General features: G+C 40.0%; 2 protein-coding genes across 7 annotated transcripts in view; one reads left to right on the top strand and one right to left on the bottom strand.

Moving 5' to 3' along the window:
• The window catches only part of GckIII (Germinal centre kinase III), a 150,015-nt gene extending 139,076 nt beyond the window's left edge, over nucleotides 1-10,939 (top strand). For 4 of the 5 annotated variants that reach the window (XM_070124828.1, XM_070124826.1, XM_070124825.1 and 1 more), the window contains 8 exons: nucleotides 2,664-2,889; nucleotides 4,722-4,886; nucleotides 5,116-5,273; nucleotides 5,576-5,761; nucleotides 5,922-6,064; nucleotides 6,220-6,469; nucleotides 6,643-7,056; nucleotides 7,272-10,939. In XM_070124828.1, the coding sequence (XP_069980929.1) occupies nucleotides 2,664-2,889; nucleotides 4,722-4,886; nucleotides 5,116-5,273; nucleotides 5,576-5,761; nucleotides 5,922-6,064; nucleotides 6,220-6,469; nucleotides 6,643-7,056; nucleotides 7,272-7,475 (1,746 nt within the window). In that variant the 3' untranslated portion in view covers nucleotides 7,476-10,939. Of the gene's footprint in view, nucleotides 1-2,660; nucleotides 2,890-4,721; nucleotides 4,887-5,115; nucleotides 5,274-5,575; nucleotides 5,762-5,921; nucleotides 6,065-6,219; nucleotides 6,470-6,642; nucleotides 7,057-7,271 lie in introns of all 5 variants that reach the window. The other variant, XM_070124827.1, reaches the window with a different exon arrangement.
• Nucleotides 10,940-13,595: 2,656 nt separating this feature from the next.
• The window catches only part of Sap130 (Sin3A-associated protein 130), a 14,424-nt gene continuing 519 nt past the window's right edge, over nucleotides 13,596-27,500 (bottom strand). Inside the window, exons 2-18 of one of the 2 annotated variants that reach the window (XM_027355395.2) lie at nucleotides 23,947-24,076; nucleotides 23,586-23,694; nucleotides 23,137-23,455; nucleotides 22,797-22,934; nucleotides 22,412-22,625; nucleotides 21,557-21,793; nucleotides 21,256-21,394; nucleotides 20,354-20,569; nucleotides 19,830-20,051; nucleotides 19,490-19,605; nucleotides 19,090-19,340; nucleotides 18,724-18,866; nucleotides 17,390-17,684; nucleotides 16,468-16,565; nucleotides 16,048-16,352; nucleotides 15,593-15,712; nucleotides 13,596-14,764 (exon numbers count right to left, since the gene is read on the bottom strand). In XM_027355395.2, coding sequence (XP_027211196.2) covers nucleotides 14,573-14,764; nucleotides 15,593-15,712; nucleotides 16,048-16,352; nucleotides 16,468-16,565; nucleotides 17,390-17,684; nucleotides 18,724-18,866; nucleotides 19,090-19,340; nucleotides 19,490-19,605; nucleotides 19,830-20,051; nucleotides 20,354-20,569; nucleotides 21,256-21,394; nucleotides 21,557-21,793; nucleotides 22,412-22,625; nucleotides 22,797-22,934; nucleotides 23,137-23,455; nucleotides 23,586-23,694; nucleotides 23,947-24,063 — 3,231 coding nt within the window. In that variant the 5' untranslated portion in view covers nucleotides 24,064-24,076 and the 3' untranslated portion in view covers nucleotides 13,596-14,572. Of the gene's footprint in view, nucleotides 14,765-15,592; nucleotides 15,713-16,047; nucleotides 16,353-16,467; nucleotides 16,566-17,389; nucleotides 17,700-18,723; nucleotides 18,867-19,089; nucleotides 19,341-19,489; nucleotides 19,606-19,829; nucleotides 20,052-20,353; nucleotides 20,570-21,255; nucleotides 21,395-21,556; nucleotides 21,794-22,411; nucleotides 22,626-22,796; nucleotides 22,935-23,136; nucleotides 23,456-23,585; nucleotides 23,695-23,946; nucleotides 24,077-27,500 lie in introns of both variants that reach the window. The other variant, XM_027355394.2, reaches the window with a different exon arrangement.

Raw genomic sequence — 27,500 nt, 5'->3', positions numbered from 1 at the left:
CCCCTTTCTCCTTCCCTTCCCTTGCTTCTTTGTCTTCTTCCTATTTCCTTTTTTTTTCTTCCCCTTTCTTCTTTCTCTTTTTCACCTTTCTTTGTCTTCTTCCTATTTCTTTTTTTCTTCTTCCCCTTTCTTCTTCTCTTCTTCCACTTTCTTATTTGCCTTCTTCACCTGACTTCTTTTCGTCTTCTCTTCTTCCCCTTTCTTCTCTTCTTCCACTTTCTTCTTTCTCTTCTTCACCTGGCTTCTTTTCTTCTTCTCTTGTTCCCCTTTCTTCTTTGTCTTCTTCACCTGGCTTCTTTTCTTCTTTTCTTCCCCTTTCTTCCTCTCTTCGTCCTTTCTTCTTTCCCTGTCGCTCCTTTTTTCTCTATGTTTTGCCTTTCTTTCAGTTTCCCATATTCGCGCTTCTCTCTTTCCCTTTTCTGTTCCTTTTTTGTTTCCCTTTTCTGGTCCCACTGTCTTTCTCTTACCTTCTTCCGCCCCCTTTGGTTTTTCGTCTTGCTTTTTTTTTCGGTGCACGCTCTCTTTCCCTTTCTCATTTTCTCTGTTCCTTTCTCATTCTCGTTTTCCCTTTCTATCCCGCCCCTTCCCTTTTGCTTTCTCTCTTTACTTCCTTTTCTTTCTTTTTCTCTCTTTCCCCCATCCATTTCTCTCTCTCTCTTTCCCCCATCCCTTTCTCTTTCTCTCTTTCCCCCATCCCTTTCTCTTTCTCTCTTTCCCCCATCCCTTTCTCTTTCTTTCTTTCCCCAATCCATTTCTCTTTCTCTCTTTCCCCCATCCCTTTCTCTTTCTCTCTTTCCCTCCATCCCTATCTCTTTCTCCTCTTCCTCTCCCGACCGACCCTGCCGCCATGTTTTCGACGTCTTTCTACCTCGCTTCGCCTTCCTTTCTTCCCGATATTAGCATTCGTCTTGCGTCCCCGCCCGTGCGATCGTGGGCGTCCGGGCGGTCCCTGGGCCTCGCGAGTAAATAATTGAGTCAGCGACGGCCGTAGAAGGGGCGGTCGAGGTCGGGCGGGCGGGCGGGCTTGTGGGCGGGAGGGGAGGAGAGAGGAAGGGAAGGAGGGAAGGAGAGAGGGAGGGAAGGAGGGAAGGAGAGAGGGAGGGAGGGAGGGAGGGAGGGAGGGTAGGAGGGAAGGAAGGAGGGTAGGAAGGAAAGAGGGAGGGATGGGAGGAAGGAAAGAGGGAAGGAAGGAAGGAAGGAAGGAAGGGAGGGAGGGAGGGAGGGAGGGAGGGAGGGAGGGAGGGAGGGAGGGAGGGAAGAGAGGGAGGGAAGGGAGGGAAAGCAAGTCGCGGGCGAGTAAGGAGAGGGTGGGAGGGGGAAGGGAAGGGTGCGTGGGATGGGGGTTGGGTTGTTGGGATGCGGGGTTTGTGTAAAATTGTGTAAAGGTGTGTAAAAAGGGGGGTATGGTAGGGATAGAATGATGGGGTAGGGGTTGGAGTGAGAGTTATGGGGTTAGGGTGAGAGGGAGATAGGGGGAGAGGTGCAGGTGATGGTTGGAAATGCAGGGATGGGGTTGGGGATAGGGTTATGGTGGGTGGCTGTGAGAATGGGGGGTAACATGAGGATGGTGCATATTGAGGGGAATGGCATGGGGGAGTGAAGGGTGAGGGGTGGGAGACGTATATGAAGAGAATTTAAGGACAACCGGGTTTTCTCTTTGTTATTTTCAGCATTTTTATTGTTTTCCTTGCTTTTCACAGTTGTAAGTCCCTTACTGTACTCTACACCTGTTCAAATCAGTAGCTGCAGTACTACTACTTCTCTTGTAGGTTCCTGACTTTCTCCCCTTCCCCACCCTATTCGTCCTTTGTTCTCCAACCCCATACTTGTTCCTCTCAGAATATCCATATTTGCTTGGTATTCATTCCCTCGTTGTGTTATGCATACCTCAGAGGTGTCTTGGTATCCCAGTCCTTGTCCAATTGTATCTGCTGCATGTCTCTTGCCTCATATGCTTTACCCTTCCATCTCTCCCTCTCTTTCTTTGCTCTTCCCTCCCCCCCTCATCCTCCCTCTTTTCCCACTCCCTCCCTCCTTTCCCTCTCCCTCCCTCCTTTCCCTCTCCCTCTCTCCCACCTTCTCCATTTGCTTCTCCCTCTCCCTCTCTCCCTTTTTGCCCTTCCTGTCCTCCTCCACCTCCCATTCTTTTCTGGGAAATCCTAATCTGTCTTATCCATATTGAATGTTTAGATTTGCATAAGTTGTGTGTGTGTGGAGGGGGAGGAAGTGCTTACATCTGTGGGAATTTGCTTTGTATTGTTATTTGGCTTTTACTGGTTTTCTCTCTTCCAGCATTATCATTATTTTCTCTATTTTTCTTTCTGGTTAACTGCAGCACACAGCATTGAATGTAGTAATTTCAGTATTAGATACCATGGAGTTTTTTCCAAAAGAGGATGGCCAGATTTTTAAATTTTTCAGTTAATGTAATGTTGCACTTGATGATGCTGAAAAGATGAATGTTTACAGAAGCATTGTGACATTATTCTAGATTGATTATCTATGCTGTAATACATAGAGTGGAGAGCCTTTCTTCCTATTTGTTTGTTTTTTATTTGTGTTTCTTCAGTTTCTTGTTCTTATTCATCTGGTGTAATCTTTATAATTAATTAAGCATCTTTCTCATCTCTTTTTTACTGATTTTTTTCTTGGTTTCTTCACAGAAGGTGGACCCGGAGCTGATCTTCACCAAGCAGGAGAGGATCGGCAAGGGCTCCTTCGGCGAGGTGTTCAAGGGTGTGGACAACCGCACAACGCAGGTGGTGGCTATCAAGATCATTGACCTAGAAGAGGCTGAGGATGAGATCGAGGACATCCAGCAGGAAATTATGGTGCTGTCTCAGTGTGACTCCCCATACGTCACCAAGTACTATGGGTCCTATCTTAAAGGTGAGGCGGGGGTTTATGTGACTGTGAATGGGCAGTAAATAACGATGATGAGTTAAATTGGGAAGTGTTGTAATGGCTAAGTTGTTGATACTAATGTGTAGTGATGTTTTTAGTTTTGAGATTGTTGTTTGATTATGGTTTTATAGTTATAATTATTAGGGTTTCATAATTAAGGACAAGGAATTTGCAATCCTTAGCTAATCTTAGCCAGAATAAGGTGTAGATTGAGGTGTACCTACATGGTGATGAGAGGTTTACTTTACAGGAATGTGAACAAAAGTTTTAGAATTGTTTCAGAATGAATATTCTGTTATCATGTGTTATCCATCACAACATTGCTTTTAAGTGTAGGGCATGAAGATAAAAAGAAATAAGGAAAAGACCTGGAGATCCTGATGTCTGTAGTTCATTGAAAACAAGTTGTTGGTGATCCTGTCAGTGGCATATATTGCCTTGGCACTGTAATTCCTGGTCTCCTTGTTGCTTACATGACAAGGAGCTTTATGCAGACATGACCTTGTAAGTGTAGTCTGAGATTGCCACATCACTATCTGCGCAATTTGGAGTAGTGTTGTCTGGGTATGTTCCCTATGGAGCTACCCGTCTGCTGCAGTTGGTGTTGTCATTGTGCTTCATCATGGTATTGGTAGTTTGTCGTAGAATGATTAGGAGTATGTTCAGTGCAGTGTTTGAGTTACTTTGGAATAAAAGGAGCCTTTAGGGAATCAATTTCTATTATTTCTGGACTAACACAGAATTTCAAGGCAACAGATGCACCAGTAAATATTTAGGTAATATCTTCATTACCTTACCAATAGTTTTTTGTTACTTGTATAAACAGAGTATGTTTAGTTAATTCATTTTTCTTATGGCATTTCCATTTATAGCTCTTACAGGAAAACGTTTGTGATGCTAAGTGATTTTTCCTTCTTTGGCTCTATGCCTCATTACTCTCCTACTCTCCAGTGTTGGATTTGGTTGAAGGGTTAGGAGACAAATGTGAGGAACTCTTATTGGTGCTTAAAGTCTTGTCTCATTCATCACTTCTTCAGGAGTCGCAATATTTGTGATAACAGTAGTAATGATGATTATGATTATCATGATAGTTCTTTGATGAGGATGTGATGATGGTAAGAGTAATGAGGATGGTTATCATAATTTGGGAAGAATGGTATTATTGATTTGTTGGTAATGATAATACCAGTAGTGTGTGTGTGTGCTGGTGTGTATGTAGACTGATAGATAAATAGACGTTAATTGGTTGATAGACTGGTAGAAAGATAAATTTACAGATAGATACAAGTAGATAGATAACCCTTTGATGCCCGGAAGGCGTGTGTATGATTTATTAGCTTTGTTTATGTATGCTGTATATATTTCCGCAAATGCCACAAATGCCAGTCACTTTGTAGGCCTACTTGATCTCATTTTTTTACCCTATTCCTTGATTTGTTGGAAAAAAGAGTGTATGTTTTGTACCATTAGTATTGTTTGTAAGATTTTAATGATATTGTCAGTGATAATTGTTGTGAAAATTTGTAACAATAATGATGGTAATAGAAACAAAGACTTTTTACAAGAATAGAAAGAATAGGATAAACAGGTTAGGTCAAGTAAGCTTAGTAAATGATTCCCTAGTGTTTAACAGCTGGTGAACATGTATATGTGTAAACAAAACTATCAAAGCAAAACTATGGCGGGTCAATAGAAAAAGATGTTGATAGGAAAATTTACATTACTGATATCATTCCATCAATCCAGGTAAACAAATATATCTGTCTATCCTCTCTAACGTTAACAGTCCACACTAAAACTGAAACGTCACTCCCCAGGTACGAAGCTATGGATTATCATGGAGTACCTTGGAGGGGGGTCTGCCCTGGACCTGATGAAGGCAGGGAGCTTCGAGGAGATGCACATTGCTATCATTCTACGGGAGGTGCTCAAAGGTCTCGACTACCTACATTCAGAGAGGAAGCTGCACAGGGATATTAAAGGTGGGTATATTAGACAGCTGGAAGATGTGCATTTTTCGTAGGAATAGATTTTTTTGCTGATTTGTATAATTTTTTGTGTGCGTATAGGTTGTATCTATGTATTGTATTGAAGAAGTGCAGATTTTCAATTAATTTGAGTTTATTTTAGAGCTTTATTGCTGTGACAACTTATACCACAAATAAAAGTACAAACTAAAGCATCAGTTATATCCATACTCTCACTTTACAGCGGCAAACGTGTTGCTAAGTGAAATGGGAGATGTGAAGCTTGCTGACTTTGGTGTGGCAGGCCAGTTAACCAACACGACGAGCAAAAGAAACACGTTTGTTGGGACACCCTTCTGGATGGCTCCAGAGGTCATCAAGCAGTCTGCATATGACTCCAAGGTAAGGCATGGTGGTGTCTCCTTCTTTTTTTTTTCTTTCTATCCTTTTATTTATATTTTTAGTCTATTTTTTTTCACCTTAATTTTATATCCACTTTTTTCTATTCTGTGGATTCTCACTGCATAGTTTTAAGGTTCATTTCTTGTTTTCTTATTTTTTATGCATATTGAACACTATGCATATAAACCTTTCAGCAAAGGATGACCAAAACTAGTTTATCATTAACTACAAAAAACAATAATGACATTGCACCTGAATGCTACAAACCAGGATCTGATCCCACTGTCCCTCTCACCCCATAGGCAGACATATGGTCTCTGGGCATCACGGCCATAGAGTTGGCAAAGGGGGAGCCGCCCAACAGTGACCTCCACCCCATGCGAGTCCTCTTCCTCATACCTAAGAACAACCCACCGCAACTCACAGGGAACTACAGCAAGCCTTTCAAAGACTTTGTGGAATCGTGTTTGAATAAGGATCCAGAGAATGTAAGTATTTGGCCATGGTGGTTGAAAGAATTCTAATGATTTTCAGTTGTAAGTGAGACGTGGATATTTTTTGTGTCTGGAAATTTGGAACAAGAACAGCCTGTGTAGTTGAGAGTAGTAAATAGTCATCATGATCTACATTATCATTATTCCTTTACAGAGACCGACAGCCAAAGAATTACTGAAGTATCCATTTATTAGGAAGGCCAAGAAGAATTCCTACTTAATGGACTTGATTGATAGATATAAGTCGTACAGGAAAAACTGCACAGATACTGATACAGATTCTGATCAGTCAGATTCGTGAGTAAAATTCTCCTTTCATTGTCCAGTTCTGGGAAATGTAGGCAAGTAAAGAAAGTATGGTTTTAGATATCTTATTTTTGATAGAACTAATAGAACTTCAATAGTTAGAAAGAGTTTGAAGTGAATACCAGACTGACTCTTGTCTCTTTCAGGGAGGATAGTCGGCAAGAGAGCGATGTGGAGGACCCAGCATGGATCATGACGGTGAGAGAACACCCTGGCGGCCTCTCTCCTACGAGCATACAGGAGGTCCTACCCAGCAGCAACACTTCATCACCTCTCTCTTCAGACCCTCCACCCCCCTACAGCACTGTAGCTGCGTCTTCTATGTCTTCCCTCTCTCATTCTCCTCCCAAGGAGAACAACGGGGTACTGTACAGAGGAGAAAAGACATCATCTCCGGTAGGTTCTTGATTTTTGCTGGAATGGTTTGCTTTGTGGAATGGAGGATTTGGAGGAAGTTTGTGGTCTTCTTGATTGAGATTTGCAAAAGGCTTTAATGGATGTTAGTTATATCAGACTGGTTCATTTATGTCATAGAATTGTACTGTTATAAAAATAAATATTTCCCCCAGACTCGTCCAACTTCTGTGGCACCCCCACCGCCCAATGAGAATGAGAAGCGAAGAGAGGCGCGCCTGGCTGAGCATCGAACGTCCAGAGATATGGAGCTGTCCCCTCGATCAAATGAAACCCACACCAACGGAGATGACCGGCGCCTCTCCAGGGAAATGACCGATATGAGAATTGACCATGAGGACCACAGGAATGACATCAGTGACCGTCCAGACAGAAATGATTATAATGAGAGGAATGAGCGGCGTCACTCCCGCGATGCACACCACCCCAGAGATAACAGGTCAAGCATAGGTGACATCAGGCGGCCGGATCATCGAGTACCCTCTTCACACCCACAGTCACCACGAGCCACATCCCCACTACCCACGTCCAACACACTGGTTGATGTGGTACTGCCACTCATGTCAGAGGTAAGGGCAGCCTGTGAATGGCTTGCATGCTCTCAGTTGTGTATACCTTTTTATTGAAGATTTAGCTCATGGAATATTGAATAAAGTTTGTTAGGATGTGTTAGATTTATTTTTCTTTACTGCAAAAATCTTTCAGGATGGATGTTATAGGTATGAGGATATGATTTTGCTTTATCAATGAACATGAGTTGTAATCTTTCCAATAATTTTTTCAGCTTCAGCGACGCCACCGGCACTCCAGTAGAAGTGGAGATCCACACCGCACAGATGCCATTGAGGAGCTCAAATCAGCTTTCGAGACAGCCGAGCGGTCCAACCCGGGGGTGACAGATGCATTCATACGGGACCTCTTCTCCAAGCTTGTTCCCAACATGACCGAGACCAAGATACGGCAAGCTCACGACAACCTGACCCGGTGAAGCCAGGGTGGGAATATTGTGTAGGAGGACCACATGAAGCCCCCTCTCCCCCAGTACTTGTTGCTTGTTGGTGATACTTAACTTTTCATGTGGTGTGGAAACAGCTGGATGATGCAGATAGTTATGACCAATTTGATGATATGACTCTGGAAAATTGGAATGTGGTGCAGGTGGAGGAGAGATAGAGAAAAAAAAAAGGATAACAGTGAGGGAGAGAGATTTCCAAATGTGTCTCTACCCTTTTCATAAAGTCTCTCTTTTTTATGCTCAGTGTTAGCAGGTTAATTTTTAAAACTTTTTTTTTTTTTCTTGCATTTTTTTTTTTTTTTTTTTTCATTTGCTCCCTCTACCGCGGTGAACATTTGTGTGCTGAGGCGTGCTTGGGTGCCCAGGGGAGTGCTGAGAAGATGGTGGAAGGAATGATGGCTTAGGAGAGTGGAAATGCAATGCAAGTGAAGGGAAGTGGACACTGCCCTCGGAATAGGTTGGGGGGTGGTTGAGTGGTGGCAGGGACAGATTTTTTTAGTTTGGTGAACTTTTTATCAATGTCCTTACTTTGGAAAAAATAAATAAAACAAATTGGAAAATGAAAATCCGTACATACATACAAAATCTGCAAGATGATTCAGAGATCTCCAATGTCATCGGGGAAGCTGTTCCATACAGTAACATGAGGAGCGTGGCATTGTACATAGTTCTGACCTCAGTGCCTCACATGCAGTGTCTTGAAGGGTACCCACATGCGGGTGGGCTCACGCAGCACCCACCTCCCTGGTAATGGTAATTATCTATTTTAGGTTGTTCTGATCACAGAACAGGAAAGTGGAAGTTTTATGTATTATTTTATTTTTATTTTTTTCTTGTGATTTTTTTCCCCTTTTTTTATGATTCCAAATCACATGGAACCAATGATACATTTTACGATTAGCAAGAAGAGGCCCAACCTCTCACCTTGCTTTGTACTATACTAGTGTATATACCCGTGTACGTCAGTGAATATAGGTGTGTTTGCAAGATGTACATATTTTCCCTATTATGACCACACTAAATCAAATCTAGTTTGGTTATTGTAAATGAATTACACACCTCTCCTGAGCCATATCAGTAGCTATTGACTGTAATTTGGTATTTGTATATTTCCCAGGTTGAGTTTGTGGTTTGGTTTGTGTCCTAACGTCAAACTCACATTTCTTTCTTTTTATGTTATGGATGCTTTTATTTGTTTCTTTGTTTTGATTATTATTATTATTAGCATTATTTTTATTATTATAGTTTATAGTTCATTGTTCAGTTTTTTTATTAGTATTAACTTTAAAAAATCAGATAAGCAGAATTTAATCATGTTTAAGAAGATCAGTTTTTTTTCTTTTTTTTTTTCTTATACTATTGTGCTATCATTATTGTTTTCAAAATGAAGAGCTTTCACAAGATGACATTCTATTTGTCTCTTGGTTGAGGATTTATGCCTTATTTACAACTACGATGGGGCACAAGATGATCGACTTTGTCCTGTCTCTGCCATACATCCTTTTGTGATACTTGCCCGTTTTTAGTAGCCAAAGATGTTGCTATTTATTCTTGTTATTATTGGACACATTTCTTCTCTTCTAGTGTCAAAGACATTGTAGGTTGTATTCAATATTTAATTGATTTTTATTTTATATACTGCTAATGCAAGTCTTTGCCTTAGTAAATAATGAAATATGAGAATAAAAACAAAAAAGTAAAAAAAAAAAAAAAAAATCCTTATGCAAAACCAACATTCCAGTAATGGTGATTTTCTTCATTCTAAAAGTGGATTTTCTCTTCACCTAGTCCTGCCTTGGTAATGTCACATGTTTGTAATTTTATTTGCTCTTTGTTTTACTTTTTTATTCATTCAATCATTTTATTTTGTACAGTTTTAAAGGAGATTAGAAGTTGCGGACAATTTGCACTTTTTTTTCTGTTTGTGTTGGTGTTACTCGGCCATTGTCAGTGTGGATCCCCTCCATATATGTATATATGTGTACGTATATGTATATAGATATATATGTATATGTATGTGTATATATACATATACATTATGTGCATGTGTATGTATATGTATAGATAAGTACATGTATATGCATATGTATGTATATATACAAGTTTGCATATGTATGGATTACTGTATATCAAAAACAACCAAACAATAAAAGTATTATTATTATTTTTTTATTTGGGTCTGCCTCTTTGTCAGTACAGTTGTGGCTGGGACAGGAGTTGCTTTCGTTAAAACACCTAAGGCTTTTTTCCCCTTTTCCCCTCTCTAATCTTGTATCTAGTGGTATACTGCCAAGAATGTTTTTCAGTTTTTTCTTTTCTTTTTAATGTACGATTTTTGAGGCTATGCTCAAATTGGTAAAAAAAAAGAAAGAAAATGGCTTGGATATCAGACTCCAGTCGTGGAAATCTAGATTGTAAATGTTCAGATTATTTATTTATTTATATATTTTGGAGATTGCAGTATGTTTTTTTTTTCTTGTATGTATATTTATGTATTGTGTTTATTTCTATAAGGGCAGGGTTTTTTTTTTGTTTGTTTTTTTTAGATGTGAATTGAATACATGCTGTCAAACCTTCTATTGTTTTCTGGACTACATCTGTTCAGCCAGACTGGCTCGTACTGCAGAGGAGCTGCAGACCTCCACCAGACCTGCTTCCTGTTCTCCACAAAACAGTAGAACCTTGCATTGTAGTGCTTTTCTTTCTCGCTCTAGTTTCCATCACTTGTCAAAATAGTCTGTGTGTTCTGTTCGTTGGAAACCGTGCACAGCCTTTTCATCAGGTTCTGTGAACTTTGATTAGTTGTGGTTGTCATAAGCCAGTCAGTTGGTAGACTTTGAATTTGGTGTATGTTTCCTATTTGCTGTGTTAGTGTGTGCATATCGTAGTGTCCAGAAGAGTAGGTTTTTTGAGAAATAAGGAAAATAAAATAGTGGTTTACAAATAGCACACTTTGGAGGTTCTGCTGTCTTGTAGTAGGGTAGCTTGTTTGGATTTTTTTTTTCTTTTTGTATGCCTTTTGTTTGGTGAATCATGCAGTGAGAGTTAAAACTGGCTTTAGCCCTCCCATATTCGTTGAAATGTCCTGTACTTACACGAGTTGGTTATATGTTAAATGGTAACTGAGAAATGATTTTTAGGTTTTTCAAATAATGAACAATTTAAGCTTTTTAAGTTGCTGATTTTTAGCATTTCATACAGTCTGTTCAGATGAACACAAATTTTTGATTCCATCTTCCAAGTTTTTGCCTTCTGGGATTATTCTTAAGAAATTGTTTATGTAAATATTAGTGGCCCTTGCTCCTGTTAATGCCAATTATTGTAAGTAAATGATTTATCTTGTTGTAGGGAGGACTTATTTTGTTTAGCAGATTAGTCCTCTAATCTTGTATGTACAGTATAATGGTTGATGAATTAATAAATCTAGTAGAACTGAATCAATTGTCTTTTTTTCTTTACCATTTCATTTGACTCTTCAGAGACATGTGTTCTATACTTAGGTAAGCTAAGGCAAGAATGCAAGGAAAGTAACAATATTCGCACAAGGTTTCAGATGTCTTCAGGCTACAAAATGTATACTTTGATCTGTAGATTCCATAAACTCATATTATAACTTTTATTACCTCTCAGCAGTACTACCTCAGTCAACACTACCTCCTCTTCCATATGTCCCCACCCTTCTACCCCCACCTCTACGAATATACTCTGTTTAGGCCAGGCAAATAGGATTGTTTTTTTGTAACCCCCTCACAGCCCTGTACTTTGTAAACACTTGGCTTCCAGCAATGCCTCCAAAAGCAAGTATGTAAAGGTTCCCTCTCCAGTTGCTCAGATTATCCCGTTGTGTCAGTTACATCTGAATCCCAAGCTATAGCATTATCAACCCTAAATGACTTCATTGGCAAACCCATTCCTGCCCAACCTCATCCTTCCCTCAATACTTGCACTGGGACTGTCTTTATCTCCTCGACTAACTGCCCTGTCTACGACAAGGATTGGTTAGATTGTGGAGAAGACTTACTTGCCTACCTCATGGGCTTTGATGCAGTATCAAATACAATGCTACTCCATCCCTCCTTGAGGTTGTCACAAGTCCCCACTGCCATTCCAAAGCCTGATGCCGTCTTTGTGCCTACCATGGTCATGACTGATTAAACTGCTCTGCACAGTCACACATCTGCCAATTGAGGTGGCTCCCATAATATATTTTATAGGGGCTGCCCTATCTGCAAGTTTCAGTCTGAAATGGCAAAAATCAGATTCAAACTTGACCTCACTTTACATGAAGCCAGACAGGAAGAATGTTGACAAGGTTTTCTCTCACTCCCTACTCGAATAATGTCCTTTGCTCTACCCCTCCCCTTTCCTTCCAAGATGTTTCTACATCTCGCCCAATATCTCTTCCTCATCCTATTTCTACCCCCTCCCTCTCCCAAATTCTTTTGCTATTATATATCCAAACACCCCAATTTACACCACTATTCCAGACACTCCAATCACTACTTCCACACTAACTACCCCTCATTCTTCTTACCCACCTCATTGCACAAGACATGCTAAATGCTCCACCCCATCTCCCTCCATCCCTCAAACATGTCCCCTCTTTTCCCCTCATAACCAAACCTTTGTTTCTCAGACCTCCCGAACCAACTCCATTGCAGAAACTAATTATGACCCAAGATAACATGTCTACACTTCATCTTTCCTCCAATCTCTGTTCTCATTCCTCCTACACTCACAAGTAACTGCCAACATCCATCATCCTCCAACTCATGTTCCCCCAACACATCCCATTCCCCCTGCTTCAGCCTTATCACCCCCCCTTCAAGCCTTATTATCTCTTCTGCTTCCCCCTGGATATACATGTGATCCTTGTCACAACAACCCCCTTTCCTGGATTCTCTCCCTACTGAAAAGGTGATCTAATCGCCCTTAAACTCCTTTGCTAATCATTACCTTACGCTACAGACATCCTTGCAAAATCCCACACTTCTTCCTTTGTCAACTTTGATCAAAACACCCTTGTTAATCCCTGCCTTCCTGAACTACTATATGACCTTTGATGTGTAGCACATTTAATCAACTAATCCCCCTCAACTCTTTCCACTATTACACCTTTCTGTTGTGCTATATGACCTTTGATGCCAAGCACATGTATTTTGCTTTGTAACCATTAACCATTAACCATTTTCATCAGATTGTAAGATGACACATCCTCTAGAATAAGGATGATTCCATGCCTGAGAATGGAAATTGGAGTAGTAAAGTGTTACACAATAAAGACAAGGACTGCATGATGATCACTGTTATAGTGACTGGTTACTCTTTCATAATATAAGTCACTGATCTAAACCAACATTTACAGTACATTAACTTTCCAAAATATGAAACCTTCAAGGTGTAAAATTAACCATGTTAATCTTTTTTGGATATCTGTATGGTATTATACAGTAAACCCCCCAAAAGAAAAAGAATAAACATGAAGAAAACAAAAATATAAACAGTAGAACATGCATAAACTGAGCAGATTGAGAACCACTGATCTTACAAAGGTGCAGTACAAATATTAATAACTATAAAAATTGTCATGTTACTAGATGTTATTAACTGTTAATTTGAATAATAAAGAGTTAATTATGGCTAGCTAAAATAACAACCACAAAGTAGGATGTAAACCATAATTTAGCAAGATACATCTAATGAATATATAAGCAAATATTGCAAAAATAAAATCCAGACATAAGGGCAAAGACAAAATAATAAGCTTTACATTGGTGTGGTTTGCAAACCTACATTGAAACTTTTCACAAAGATTTTAACATTCCACTAAAAATTGATTTGTCTGGACTTCAAACTGTACATAATGACATACACAATAGTGAATGTTAATGAGTCTTAAAAAAAAATTGAATTTGTCATAAAACTTCATGTAAAAAAAAAATAAATAAACAAACAACATTTTCAGCAAGTGACTTCATGATTGTACTTAAAAAGTGAGAGAATAAGATTGAGAATGTGTATAGATAAAATTTGCATGGACCTGATTAACTCTTAATAATTAACACTGAATAAATGATAGTAAGGTAAAGCAGGTAAGATTTCAGATTTTATTATATTGCTTTTCCTTTGTACAATGTATGTGATTTTATAGAACAATATGTCTTTACATTTAAACATTACCTTCTAGTTTTACCCAAGGAAGGTTCTAGGGCAACTGCCAAGGTAATAATAACTTGTCTGTATACAAAGTCTCATCGCCTATTTCGTGATTGGCACGGACAAAATAAAACATACTGCTTAAAAGAATATGTCTATACTCTTTGAAGTTTGCAATGCTAACTTAATGCTCTTCTGTCAGGTCAGTATTCTTACATGTTAAAACTTATGCAAAAAAATATTTAGGTTTCTTCATCCTCTGACATAAATGAAGTGACTATTCCTGGGTAGGCTTAATGATTCACAGTCGGTCTATGAATACTGTACATATCACTGTGTTCCAATTAAAACTATCGAGGAATAACATATAACTTTGTTATAATAAAATTTTATATTTAATACAAATAACATATCACTGATCACTTATATCTAAGCCTTAAGCTACAGGTTTGCACTGTAAACAATAAATTTCTGCTTGAAGTATACAAATAAAATTGTACTTGAGTTGGAAGAAGTAGCCTTTGGCCACAACAGTAATCCACAATGACAAATAAGATGTATTTTGAATGATGGTGAGAAGTTATCTATTAACAAAAAGGCAAAAAAAAAGTCACTGGTGTAAAAAAAGTAATAATAATGATGATAATACTTTGTACATATCTATATAGTTTTCACAAGGATTTCCATCTGAATTCAACTTTGAGCTGAAGCCTGCAATTTTTGTTAATTATCAGCATTCACACTTTATGCCTGGCACGTGAATGGACAAGACTGATAGCCTAGACCATGTCTCTTGTCTATTGACCGGGTGAACCTGGAAAAATATATATAAAGCCCTTTGTCTTTAATACAACACTTTGGCAGCTTTAAAAGCAAAAAAGCCCAATGCAACTTCTCTCCCCAACGGAAAGGCTTCAACTTTTCTCCTTCTTGCGAACACTGCGCTTGCTACTGTACTTTGTCATGATCTCTACAATCTTGCCCTTGTGCTCAAAAAGCTTCTCCATCTGTGTTCTGGCTTCTGTCATCTGGTCCTTTATAATCTTGGATCTCTGAATGTTGGCCTTGACTAGCTCTGACAACCTATTGATGTCTTTATCAAAGTCCTGGAAAGAAGAAGGTTAAATTTAATCTTCCATAACCCCTTGGATCTGGATGACAAGACGGCATGAAAAAATCTGGCCGTCTGGCAAGTGACGTTAATATGCAGTCACAGAAAAATTTGGCTCCAGGCCGGAGTGACAGAAATGACTCGCCATGAGTGCACAAACCTCTTAGAGGATAATTAAACTTAGTGAGTATTTAGGAAGGGGTTCTTGCATTATTCCCGTTGGCAAACCAGTATGGAATGTACCATTCATGACTGGAGGAGCATCAGCTCCAGGGAAGAAAATATTTCAGTGCTCAGTATCCTATTCCTGCCCCCCTTTGACTGGCAGTGTAGGTTGTATTACAGATGACTCAATATCACTTTTTTCTTAAATACAAACAACAAAATGTTCTCTATTGTTATCATTGTTGCATGAATTATAGACTAACTACAAAAATGATATGGAATCTGCGCAAGGAAAAGATTTTATTACCTTCTGGATACAGTATATCAAATGATAAATATAGACACTGGAAAATGGCAAAAATGCTGAAAACTTTTAGGTGGAAAACGAGACGACAACATTGCAAAAGGGAGGCAAGGATTTGGCACCCCACAAATGTTTGTGCGCACCTACAAGCCACATACCCATGAGAGTAGCCACCCAAGTAAGTATAATGCCCTTACATTTAGCCTCGTGTGGGCAGTAGAGAGCCCAGATCCAAAAGGTTACTAAATAAAAGTTGTTTTCCTATATACTGGGCAAACTTGTCTTACACTGCTTTCCAAGATAATTTTTAGAAATAATTTTACCAAAGAAATACGAGAAAACAGCAAACAATACCTTGTATGGCTTTCTGCCATGAGTTCTCTTCTCCAACGACGTGAGCAGCAAATGCAGACGGTCAACCACATCAGACTCAAGCTCTACAAGGTCATCCACTTGCCCTGAGAGGTGAACAACCTAAAAAAAAAAAAATAAAAATAAATAAATATATAAAAATATATAAATAAAAATAAATATATAAAAATATATAAATAAAAAATAAATTAAAACATCTCAGACTATGAATTACCATAGACCTAATTCTTGAATAGATGGTAAAAGACCAAAATATAAAATGGAAAATAAAAGTAATTTTTTTTGTACAAAAGCTGCTTTACAAAGTAACAACAAAAACATCTATGTACAGGCTGCTTCACAGAGTACTAAAGATCACACTAATCTTTTAAAACTTCCTCAATCTCTTTAAAATCATGGCAGCAAAGACGCCATGAATTACCCCCCACCCCGCTCACCTTCCATCCATTGACCCGTTGCAGAGCCATCTTCTGGTTAGCTATCTCATTGACAGTCAATCTTCTCTCGTCCTTGGGCTTGACATCTGTGTGGCGCACAAAGTGGTTGTGTCGCGGTTTCCATGTCTGCCGGAAACTGCTCAGGAGGGACATGGTGGGGCGGTTCGTTATGACGACAGTGGCGTTGACAGCATTACTGGCATTGGCTCCCCCTAGGCCCCCTCCACTCCCCCCATAGCTCCCTCCACTGCTGCCCCCACCTGGCTCAGACCATCCTCCACCCTCGTCTTCGCTTCCTTCTAGGTCTGGAACAAGGCAAACTATTAGGTGGGAAAACTTTTCACTGAAGTTTATATCAATCCGTAACACCACCAGGAACTAGATAAATAGACTGATATAATATCACAGAGGCAAACTGACCGTGATTGTCCTCTGCAATCTCTCTCTTTGTCTTCTTTACAGGTGGATGGTCGAGGTCATCCTCACTGGACCGGGCCTCCTGGAGCTCATTACCAGTCCTACAAAAAATGAAAATATAGGAATAGAAAAATACAGTGTAAAGATTTTTAAAATCTTTCATTCCTCTTCCATCCTTCCTATCATTTCCCAGAATGTATTTGTTACCACATAATTTCCTATCCACACAAAGAAGTCCCTGATTACATATTTAGATAGATGTTCTGTGTATTCTATTGTTGCTGTAACCATTTTCTTGGGCCTCTCTTCTTCAAATGATGACAAATTGCATGTCATTTTGCAAATTCTACTTTAATTACACAGTAATTATCATGAAAATAATCCCAAAACAGCCACTCAAAGTGAAATATCTTGATACAAACCATTATCAGAATTAAAAGATTTAAATCACCTCAAACTTCTAATATTTTCAAAATAAATTTTCCTACTGCAGGCAAGCTACTAGAATTCTTCTTACTAGTTTTCATTTCTAGTTTTAAATGAGATGTACTGTAGAATACTACTTCTCAAAAACAAGTATTGATATTCACAAAAAGATAGGTTCTCCTATGAGACTACCCCAGCTCCTATCCACAAGGAGCACCTACTTCCTTTATAGTATGTTGATGTAAATAATTAAATAACTATATAAATAAATAAACAAATATCTATATATCTATGTACACATGCAAAAGGGTACTCTCCCACCCACACAAATATTATAAATGGAATACAAAGGGCTGATTTTAACAGTTTTAGATGATGATTATTATCATTTTTCTTTTTAAAGACCATTCAGACTTATCACTACATCAACACCAAGACACTATATTTCCCTTATGTGTTTTGGGGGCAATAGAATAGACAAGAAAACCAAGGTACTCACAGTTGCTGCTTTCTGGGCTTCTTCCTGGGCGAGAGGCCATCAGCCAACGCCTGTGAAGCCCCGTGCATGCTTGTGACAGAGAGGTGGGGCTGGGGCACGTTGAGTGTGGTGGTGACAATGCCAGTAGTGAGGCCGGCTGAAGTCTCGCTCATGGAGCAGAGCACAGGCTGGCGAGGAAGGACCACTGTGGCATCCTCAGGGGGTTCCTGCTTGATGCTGGGGGGTGTCCTCAACTCTGCGCTGTTCCCTGTGGCGGCACCTCCACTGTTGCCGTCCAGCTCCTCAATTTGTAGCCCTGATAAGGATGAGTCTTCAGAGCACAAGAATGGCCACAGTTAGTACCACACGGCTCACAGTACAAAAGCAGGCAAGGGTTTTAGCTAGCATGAGTGTCCCCACACTGCAGGTTGAAGCTCACCCCCTTAAATGATATTCTCTACACCCAGACACAGAAGCATTAAAGAAGTCACAGCATAGCATTAATCGCAGGCCCAAAGATCAGTAATTAATCTGACAGATGCAATTAAACATTTTCCACATCCAAAGTTAACAAGCACAAAAATGAAGACAATCACTTTCTATATGGCTATGTACATGCATGGCATTAAAATGTTCAATGTTTCAAAGGTATGAATGGAAAAGGAGGAACAAAAGTAGAGGATGAGGAGTGGACAAAAAAGAGAGCAAATCAGAACTCAAAGAAGAGACAATGACTATAATGCCTATCAAAGATCAGCATCAGCGTATAATCTTCACAGCTCCTTGGCGCCAAAGCCAGAAGATGAATGCGACACGAGGCATCATGAATTTTATCACCACATGCAAGTGATCTCAACTGCATTTCTAGCCTAGATAATCCAACCATACTCATCAAAACTGCATACAAGTAAAAAATAAATACACTGGTGTATAAACATAGATAAAATAATGAAAAACAAACAAACATTATCCTATATTATCAGTAATGTCTAATTCATTTTATTAAAGATCAGCCATGAAGTTAGACAAAACATCTATTAATCAATGCACACATTAACAACCTGGTGTTTAGCAAAAGGTGAGAACTTTTTCTTGAATATTCTAGCTCTCAAAGCAGGTAATTCCCAAAGCTTGATAAACCAGCAAAGAAGGAAGCAAGCAAGCACAATGATGCTGACCACTGCAATTCATCTCCACTTATCTAACAATTAACAGATTACAATGCAGTAAGGAGGAAGGGAGAAAGAGTAATAGAAGAAGGAAGAGACAGCATGAATGACAAATGAATATGAAAACAGATAAGAAAAATTCCAACAAGCAAATGCCATACAGGGACAAAAATGAACACTACCTACCAGGAGAGGAATTGGCCGAGATGGTTGTAGAGCCTGAAGATGCATTCCCATTCCCTCTGGAGTCTGGGCGTTTGGGGGAGGGTGGTGAGGGCATGGGGAGGCACAGAGCGGCCGTGAGATTCTTGGCGGCTTTGAGGGGAGTCCTGTGGTTTGAGGAGAGAGGAGCCGAGATTTGATGAATGGTACCTAGTGGCTAACCCCACGGCAATAAAACACTGAACTTCAGTTAAGGCAGATGTCAAAAAATATCTCTAAACTAATACAAATTTTAAAAGAAAAAGGAAAAGGAGAAGAAAGAAGTACAATAAGAAAAGAACAAAAAGTATGTAACTTTTAAAGAGCATAATTCAGAGAATCGGCACTAACCCATCACTGTCGGGCCGCTTGCGTAGGATGGAAGGCCTTGGGGAGGCGCCAGGCTTCATGGCTGGGAGGGGGGCGGGGGCTTGTCCCCCTGGACCCTCAACAATCTGCCCCGGGCCTCCTCCATGGCCTGGGGCTGCACCTGCACTGGCATTGGGTCCTCCCCCTGTTACTCTGAGGGAGCCACTCTGGACGTTGGTTGGGACGTAGTGGGTGGAGCTCAGGGTGTGCGGCACAAGGGTGGGGCCACCAACCTTGAGGTACGGTGATGGGGGATGAGAAGTTATTCATGGGTTTGGAGATGAAGAAACATGATAATACCTATATAGTACACTAATGTCCACTGCTGCATCAGTGATGACAATGACAGCATAATGATCTGGGCCACATCATATATACAAACCTGATAAGTGTTTTGTCCTTGTTCATAGTAGTAGGGTGGTGCAATGCTGTACTGGGGGACTGTTGTCACAACCCTTTCTGCCTGACCTGTGGGTGTGCCACTTGTCACTGTCACTCCTAGAATGTTTAAATAAAAGGAATAGTAAATTAAAGGAATGAGTACAAACACTCTTGTATATCTTCTTTCCAATATATCTTCAGCTGGCATGGACAAAGCCTACTAAACTCATTAATATCTTAAACATGCATTTTTCATCTTGCACAAAAAAATCCTTCTAAATCCTTCCACACAAACACAAGAAGATAAAGGAAAAACAAACCCATGTCACCTGCATCCTTACCTGCATGAGGTCTCTGCAGAAACACATTGGTGTGGGGAGCCTGTGGGTCGGCTGCCTGGCCAGGGGACTGAGCGCGCACCTGTCCATGGGATCCCCTGGGGGGACCAGCAACAGATGCAGCTCCCTGGTTGGGGGTTGTTGCTTGCTGGGGGAGCACCTTGGCCACCGGGATTCCTGTCCCTCCCATCACACGCCCCACACTGCTGCCCATTACGCTGCCACCTGGGGTCAAAGACAGGGGTCGGGGAAGGTGGTGAAGAGGAAGAGGAAACCATTTATTCAATCACTGTTTTTTTTAATTCACACTTGATATCATCAAGGCATCATATTCATTAAAACTGAGGTAAATGGTTATCATTATCCAGGCTATATATTACTTAGGAGATTGCAAGATAAGTCTTAAAAGGTGTACTTGATTGCATATAAAATAACCAATATATTAGTTTTGTCCCCCCCCAAAAAAAAGGGGGGGGCAGGGGGGAATATGCACTCATAAATGTGTGTATACAGGTACATATGCTTACCGGGTCTGTGCTGGACATTAGGAGTATGCTGCTGTGACACAGTGTGAGTATTGACCTGGGCTTTCTGGGTAGTGACTCCTGCTAAGCCTGAGATCTGCGCAAGAGCCAGAGGTGGGCCCTGGGCAGGCTGCGTGATCACCTTTGGCCCATCGGAAAAGGCTAGAGTCTGGGCCTGTACCCCACCCTTGCTCTGGTGTGATGCCACAGGAGTCCGAACTGTAATGGAGGATAAAGTAAGGTAATAATGAGTGATTATTCCACTTGTGGTCTTAGGACCAGCAGACACAAGTGTCTGTTTCTTGCAGCCTTCATGTGAAGTTTGTATTTAATGTAAATGATACTAGACTAAGCATTTTAATTAACTGAAAAAAAACCTGTTACGTGCCTATATCCTATGAAGTGAAGGATTATTACAATTAATTACTGTAAAAGGAAATCATAATTCTCATTTGGGAACAAATCCAAAACTCATAAGACAATCAACAATGTCATCCAAAAAAGGGAAAAGGGGGAAAAGCAGTAAAGGAATATAGGGCCATTAGACTATAAGGTTTAGTGACCTCTCACAGGCAGAGGAGTACAAGGTCTTAAGAGCCTCATAAACTGATATCATGTAGGCAAAGAAAAATATGACAGATAGAACAGTGACTGAAAGTGCAAATGTAAACAAAAAACAACACATTTGTAGATATCTAATCTCCTAACTCCAATGGAGTTATCAAATTTCCATCAGAATTTAAAGTCTTGAATTCAATTTTTTTCTTTCTTTAGCATAAAATCTCGTGAATTACAGAGCCTGTAACTCCAAAAACCTACACCCAAGACAGCCACCTATCTTACATTCAACAGTTTACCAGGAAAACTAAACCCATTTTGCACCTAAAAACAACAGGCACACTTACCAATTGGGGTCTTGAGAGGAACCTGGTCCTGCTGTGTCCTGTGCAAGGGTGACTGGTGTGTCAGGATGGCACCGGGTGACGATCCAGAAGGGGATGTCATGGAAATGGCACCAATGCTTGTGCCAGCCTGGGAGGTCACCTGGAAGGAAAGGCAGTGGGTCAAGTTTCAACACGAGGCTTATGGCGCACTTCTTTTTTTATCAAAAGCAAAATCATAAGAATCAAATACACAACTTTCTAACGCAAGCACAGATGCACACACCCACCCACTATGCATCATATATGCACATCTGGCAAGTACCTGTGAAGACGATGTAGCCGTGGACACCGGTGCTGTTGTGATTCTGACAGCGATGGCCGGGGGAGCCTGTGTTCTGATGGTGGTCTGAGGGTTTACTCCTGGGCCAGACATCGTGGTCACCATGGGGTTGCCAGGGCTGTAGATGGTTCCTGAGGAGGACCCTCCACCTGCACCGCCCCCAGAGGCCACCACACTGCGGCCACTGCCACTCATTACACCACCCATGCCCCCATATTTCTGGGAAGGAGGGAAAGAATGAGAAAGTGAGATATGAGGCAGATATTGTAAAATAAATAATTTACTAGAAAATTATAAGCAAACAAATATATAAATGATATTTCCTACATACTGACATATATGCCTATATCAGTATACAAGTTATATATATATATATATAAATATATATATATATATATATATATATATATATATATATATATTTATATATTTATATATTTATATATTTATATATTTATATATTTATATATTTATATTTATATATTTATATTTATATATTTATATATATTTATATTTATATATATATTTATATTTATATATATATTTGTATTTATATATATATTTTTATATTTATATATATATATTTATATCTATATTTATATAAATATTTGTATTTATATATATATTTATATATTTATATATTTATATATTCATATATTTATATATATATATATATATATATATATATATATATATATATATATATATATATATATATATATATATACACATATAAATTACATACAATTGGAGCAAATTCATAATCATTGAAGCATCTGAAATAACAGCAAAACCCAAAATACCCAATCCTGCACTCAATCAGCTAACCCAACCCACCTGTGGCCCAATGGGCTGTGTGATGTGCACCGCCTTGGGCCCTGTGCCCTTGGCACCCTCCGATGTGACCATCCCTCGCATAGTGGCTGTACCTGGCCCTCTGATAGAACCACTGGAGACAATGCCTGGCCGCACTCCTGTGTGGTACGTTGTTATGGCCCCACCACCTGGCCCTAGACGAGGCATGGGCATCGACGGCCTCTGGACACCCAGACTGGAGAAAAGAGGTGCAGGGTTAAAGGAAAGTATATGTGGCACATGTAATAGATATATCTTTCTAAAATGAAACTTTGTGAAGAAGTAGAAACATGTTTAAAAAAATAAAGAAGAGAGAAAATTCAGTAAATTTGGTATGATATAACAGCCAGTCACTCATCTTGCTCACCTGACATTGGGTGCTGTGACCCCAGGGTGCATGGACAGTCCTGTGACCTTGCCCGTGTGTGCTGGGGAAGGTGTGTTTCGAATCCAGCCTCCATTCGTGGAAGCTGGTACCAATCGTTGACCTACCACACTTCCTCTCCTGGTTTGGGTGGAGAAAAGTTAGGTGTTCAGTTTGGGCTATTTCTTTAAGTAAATTGTGACTTTTTCTTTAAAATATATCAACGGATTACAAGATATCAAAGTAGGTTATATCATCAATATCACTACTGTAAAAGGAATACTCATTGAAATTAATGCGGGTAACTAATATGAGACAGAAGGGAGGAAAATTATGTACTTACGGCCCAGGAACATTAGAGCCTGGTTGGCCAATGGGCTGTGCTGAGGTCCTCATGATAGGTGTGGCCACTGTCTGGGACCTAGGTGCTGCGATGTTGGCCACAGCAGCTGCTCCACGTGGGATGTGGTAGGTGGACGCTGAAGTGACCACAGTGCTTGTGGTGGTTCCACCTGGGGCGTGCGACACAGTCCTCAATGAAGGGCCACCACCTCCTCCCCCTGGGCCCTGTGACGCCAGGTTGAGAGCTGATGGTGGGGCAGAAGGGCGTGACACGAGAGTCACTGTCTGGCCCGCCACACCCATACTCTCTGTCCTGCCAACTGGACAGGAAGATTGAAGAATAAACTCAAGTTAGGCACTAAATCTATAAAATGAAATAGAGACATGTTTACAAAGAAATTACATAAGGACATTTGAAATATCAACCTCTAAAACTAAGCTGTCACTTACTAGACTTGGCAGTGACCACATGTGCTGTGGTTCCACTCGTGGCGAGAATCTGCTGAACCCCCGTTGTGTAGTGGACAACAGTGGTTCCTCCGCTCTTGACTATGCCTCCCTGAGATAACAGAATCACAATTTTTATTTCAAGTTTTGTAAATATGGGTATGATACTGACACAGGTGAAAGGATGAATTAAGGGAGGGGGAGGAAGAGAGATAAAATACATTGTTAGAATAATAAAGAGGAAGAAAGAAAGAAAGAAAGGGAGAGAAAAATAAAATACACAGTTAAATCAACAATGAAAATGAACCAACCATCCCAGAACTGCACCAGACCACCCCACAAAGATGCAGCACCTCCGACTCACCGACTCTAGAGACCTGGCGACTGTCTTCTGTGCCAGGTCCATGGGCTGGTTGCTTGGGTCTCCTGCCGACCCAGAGCCTCCTCCTCCAGAAGTCATCAAACCTCCTCTTCCTGCCATGGTATCCAACACTCTGTAATACCAAAGGAGATGACCATTAAAAGGGTTATTTCCTGGTAAACACATTCATTATTAGGAGTTTGTGAATCTGTTGTTGTGCATATTAGACATTATTAATATAATAAGACCATGTGACACTGGTAAACTACCCTCATACACAAGAGATACAATCTACACTGAAGATACACATCTCGGAATTGTAACGGAGAAGTCTTTTTCAAAGGGTCTCAAATTCTTGTTTTGGTCACGAACGTGATAAAAGACCATACCTTTTTCTCTCGTCTCTCTCTTCCTGTTAAACACATGACCATTTGTTTATACAACAAAATTTATATCTAATTTTCCCAAACAAACCAACGATACTGTGTGACTGTACCTTTAATCCATTAACACCGGTATGTTTTGAAGCCGGAAATAAAAGATTCCTATGTGGGACGCCCGTTGTTAGTGGGTTAATAGCTCCTTTACATTCAGGTCATTCATGTATAGTGGTGATCACCCATGTTAATTATGTCCCTTTCTATTCATCCATTCCCAGCCATCTCCCTGGCACATAAGTCATGATGCCTTCTCGACCAACTAGGGCTGACTTCTTTCCCCATCATTGGAATCAACTTTCTAAAATAGGAGGAGCGGTTCAAACACTGACACTACCATACATTGCTGTTTGGATTATTAACCCACTAGCAATGGTACATTTTCAAGCCATAAATAATAATTTCCAGGCAGCTTCAAAATCGACACGCAGGTGAGTCTGGGAACCTGCCAGCAAGCCAAAATCAAAGCGCGAGCTCTGATCTAGCTTCGCACTGGCAGGACGCTTAGTACTGTTTACTTTTCCAGGTGTCTCATATGTGGGACACCCGTCGTAAGTGGGTTAAGTGTAAGTCCAACAATATTGCACTATTTAATCATGCATGTATGTACATTACCTAACTGGGTGCTCATGTTAATTAATACAAAAGTGCTGGGAAGTAAACAATGTTTGCACACTGCACTGAATGCAATTTCACAAAAACCCTTGTTTTACAGAATTAAATGTGTGTGTGTGTGTGTGTGTGTGTGTGTGTGCTTGTGTGTGCTTGTGTGTGCTTGTGTGTGTTTGTGTGTGTGTGTGTGTGTGTGTGTGTGTGTGTGTGTGTGTGTGTGTGTGTGTGTGTGTGTGTGTGTGTGTGTGTGTGTGTGTGTGTGTGTGTGTGTGTGTGTACATGGATGCTTGTTTGTTTGTGTGTGTGCATACACACATGTGCATGCATTCATCTGTACTTGTGAAAAATTCATCATTGTATATTTCCACTCTGGTAATTCTTTAAGTAAGGACACACTCGCCAAAGACTAAGTCCCCAACTTCATGTCACAAAATTTATTTATCAATCTAAAGTGCCGTGATTGGGCATGCCCTTTGGGCACTGCCCATGGGGAGGGTTGATGGGAGGTTCTGCCCCCCAACAACATCATCTTCCTCTCGTATGCATGGCAAAATAGAGCTGAAACTCGGGAGCACTGAGTGGAATCTGGCCAAGAGCGACGCTTTCTATGTTCGTTTGCCCTCATTTTTGGTGTTATTGTTCATTACTATCCCCTACTTCTAAAAATAAATCTAAAAAATTGGACAACATATATCTAAATGGCTTCATACATTGAAAACAAATATCATCCCAATATTTTCTGTCCCACTTCAGCTCCGGTACCATACTTAAAATGCACCAGAAGAACAACTTGTAGTTTTAACCTCAGACAACATAAAATACCATTAATTCTACCAGTCTGATATATCAAAAGAGACTGAAAACAAGCTGACATTGTCTTTATTTCATTCAAACTTTTCAATCCCAACTTCTATCTTCAACCCAGTATCCCTTACAAAATAAAACAACCGCAGGTACAGATATCCTGACCTATGGAATGAAGGTTAGGTGCACACGTACTTTTATACAATGTCAGTACCATGGTCAATGAGTAGGATAAGAATGAAGGATATAATGATCCTTATCAGGTATTTTCCTTTTACTTTTGCCTCCACCAGTTCTCCATAAATGCAGGAATTACAAAACACCATAGGCAGAAAAGGACAAATTGATGATCTGTCAACTACTTCTACCTAACAACTCCCCCATCCTTCCCCCATCCTTCCCCCACTTCTGGCAAAACAGGTGTCCATACATACGTAACTAGATATCTCCCATGTATGTGCATGTGCATGCTAATACGTACATAATATCTATCATTACTATACACGTCTTGGGTAGTTCATGTGCTTGCATATTCATGGATTTTGCACAGAACCACATAAATCAGAGGTGACTGTAGACCTACGATACTTAACAACTATACACATACGTTTATCAACTGAAGACAATTAAAGTTCACTTGGTGGACAAATGTGCAAGCAAGTGTACAAGACTGATGAATAGAAGAACACGCGTTTGAGGAAGAGAAAGGGAGAGAGTAAAGGAGAGAACGTGAGAAAGGAAGAGAAAGGGGGGAGGATTAGAGTGAAGAGATAGATTGCACTACATCATTACTCTATTTAGTACACTACTCCTATTCAGAAAGCACCTACACCATAAAATTCATGAAGACACATTCTAACAATATGGTCTTCTTCTACAAAGACTTAGAAAATAAAATACCAAAGAAAAACAGGCCAATGTCCTACCTCCTCCTCTATCATACCATGTATCGTGTTAGGAATTTTATCAAATTCCACTGTAACCAGACTACACTCTTCTTTTTGCTCCGTTTCTTTCTTGCACATTGAAAGTTCATTGGAATACACAACCTCCCCGTTACCATAGCAATATTGTTAGCCTTCACTATGGAGAATCTCTTCTTTTATGGAATTCTGTTTCCTCTCTCCCTCATTATTCATTGTTCTACCTATCCCATTCTCCCTCTTTTATCTGTCTATCTCCTCTTCTCTCTCTGTAACTTTCCATGATACTACAATCACCTATAAAGCCTTTACAAAAAGGGTTTTCTGAAACTACACACTCCACACAGTTATTCCACACCCTTTCACAGAACAATAACCTCAAAATGCCCTCTGGTTAACACAGTCAACAAAACATATATCCTATAGATCTCATTCAGAGATCTTATTGCTAAATATCCAATATATCTTCTCTACATCATCACGAATGGTATACTTGCTATGTCTTCCTAAGGTCAAACACATCACAAATGGCATTAACTAACCTCTAAGAGACTAAAAAATAACTAGGGAAAGATAAAATACAAACTAGCTTAGAGAACTGATCTCTCAGTGCTATATCAAGTGTGTGAAGAGAAGAGACTATTGACACCTTTGGAAAATTCTTTGGAAATTTGTTTTTTTTTAAGGGAGGGGAAAGGTAGGCCTATATATGGTGTATGGAAACCTTTTCACTAACGATGGAAACTGTTCACAAATAAGTCTCCTTCCTCGGTTTATTGCT

The sequence above is a fragment of the Penaeus vannamei genome, chromosome 8, assembly GCF_042767895.1.
Source record: "Penaeus vannamei isolate JL-2024 chromosome 8, ASM4276789v1, whole genome shotgun sequence".
NCBI lineage: Eukaryota > Metazoa > Arthropoda > Malacostraca > Decapoda > Penaeidae > Penaeus > Penaeus vannamei.
The sequence above is the reverse complement of the archived record's forward strand: the minus strand, read 5'-3'. Positions and strand labels throughout refer to the sequence as shown.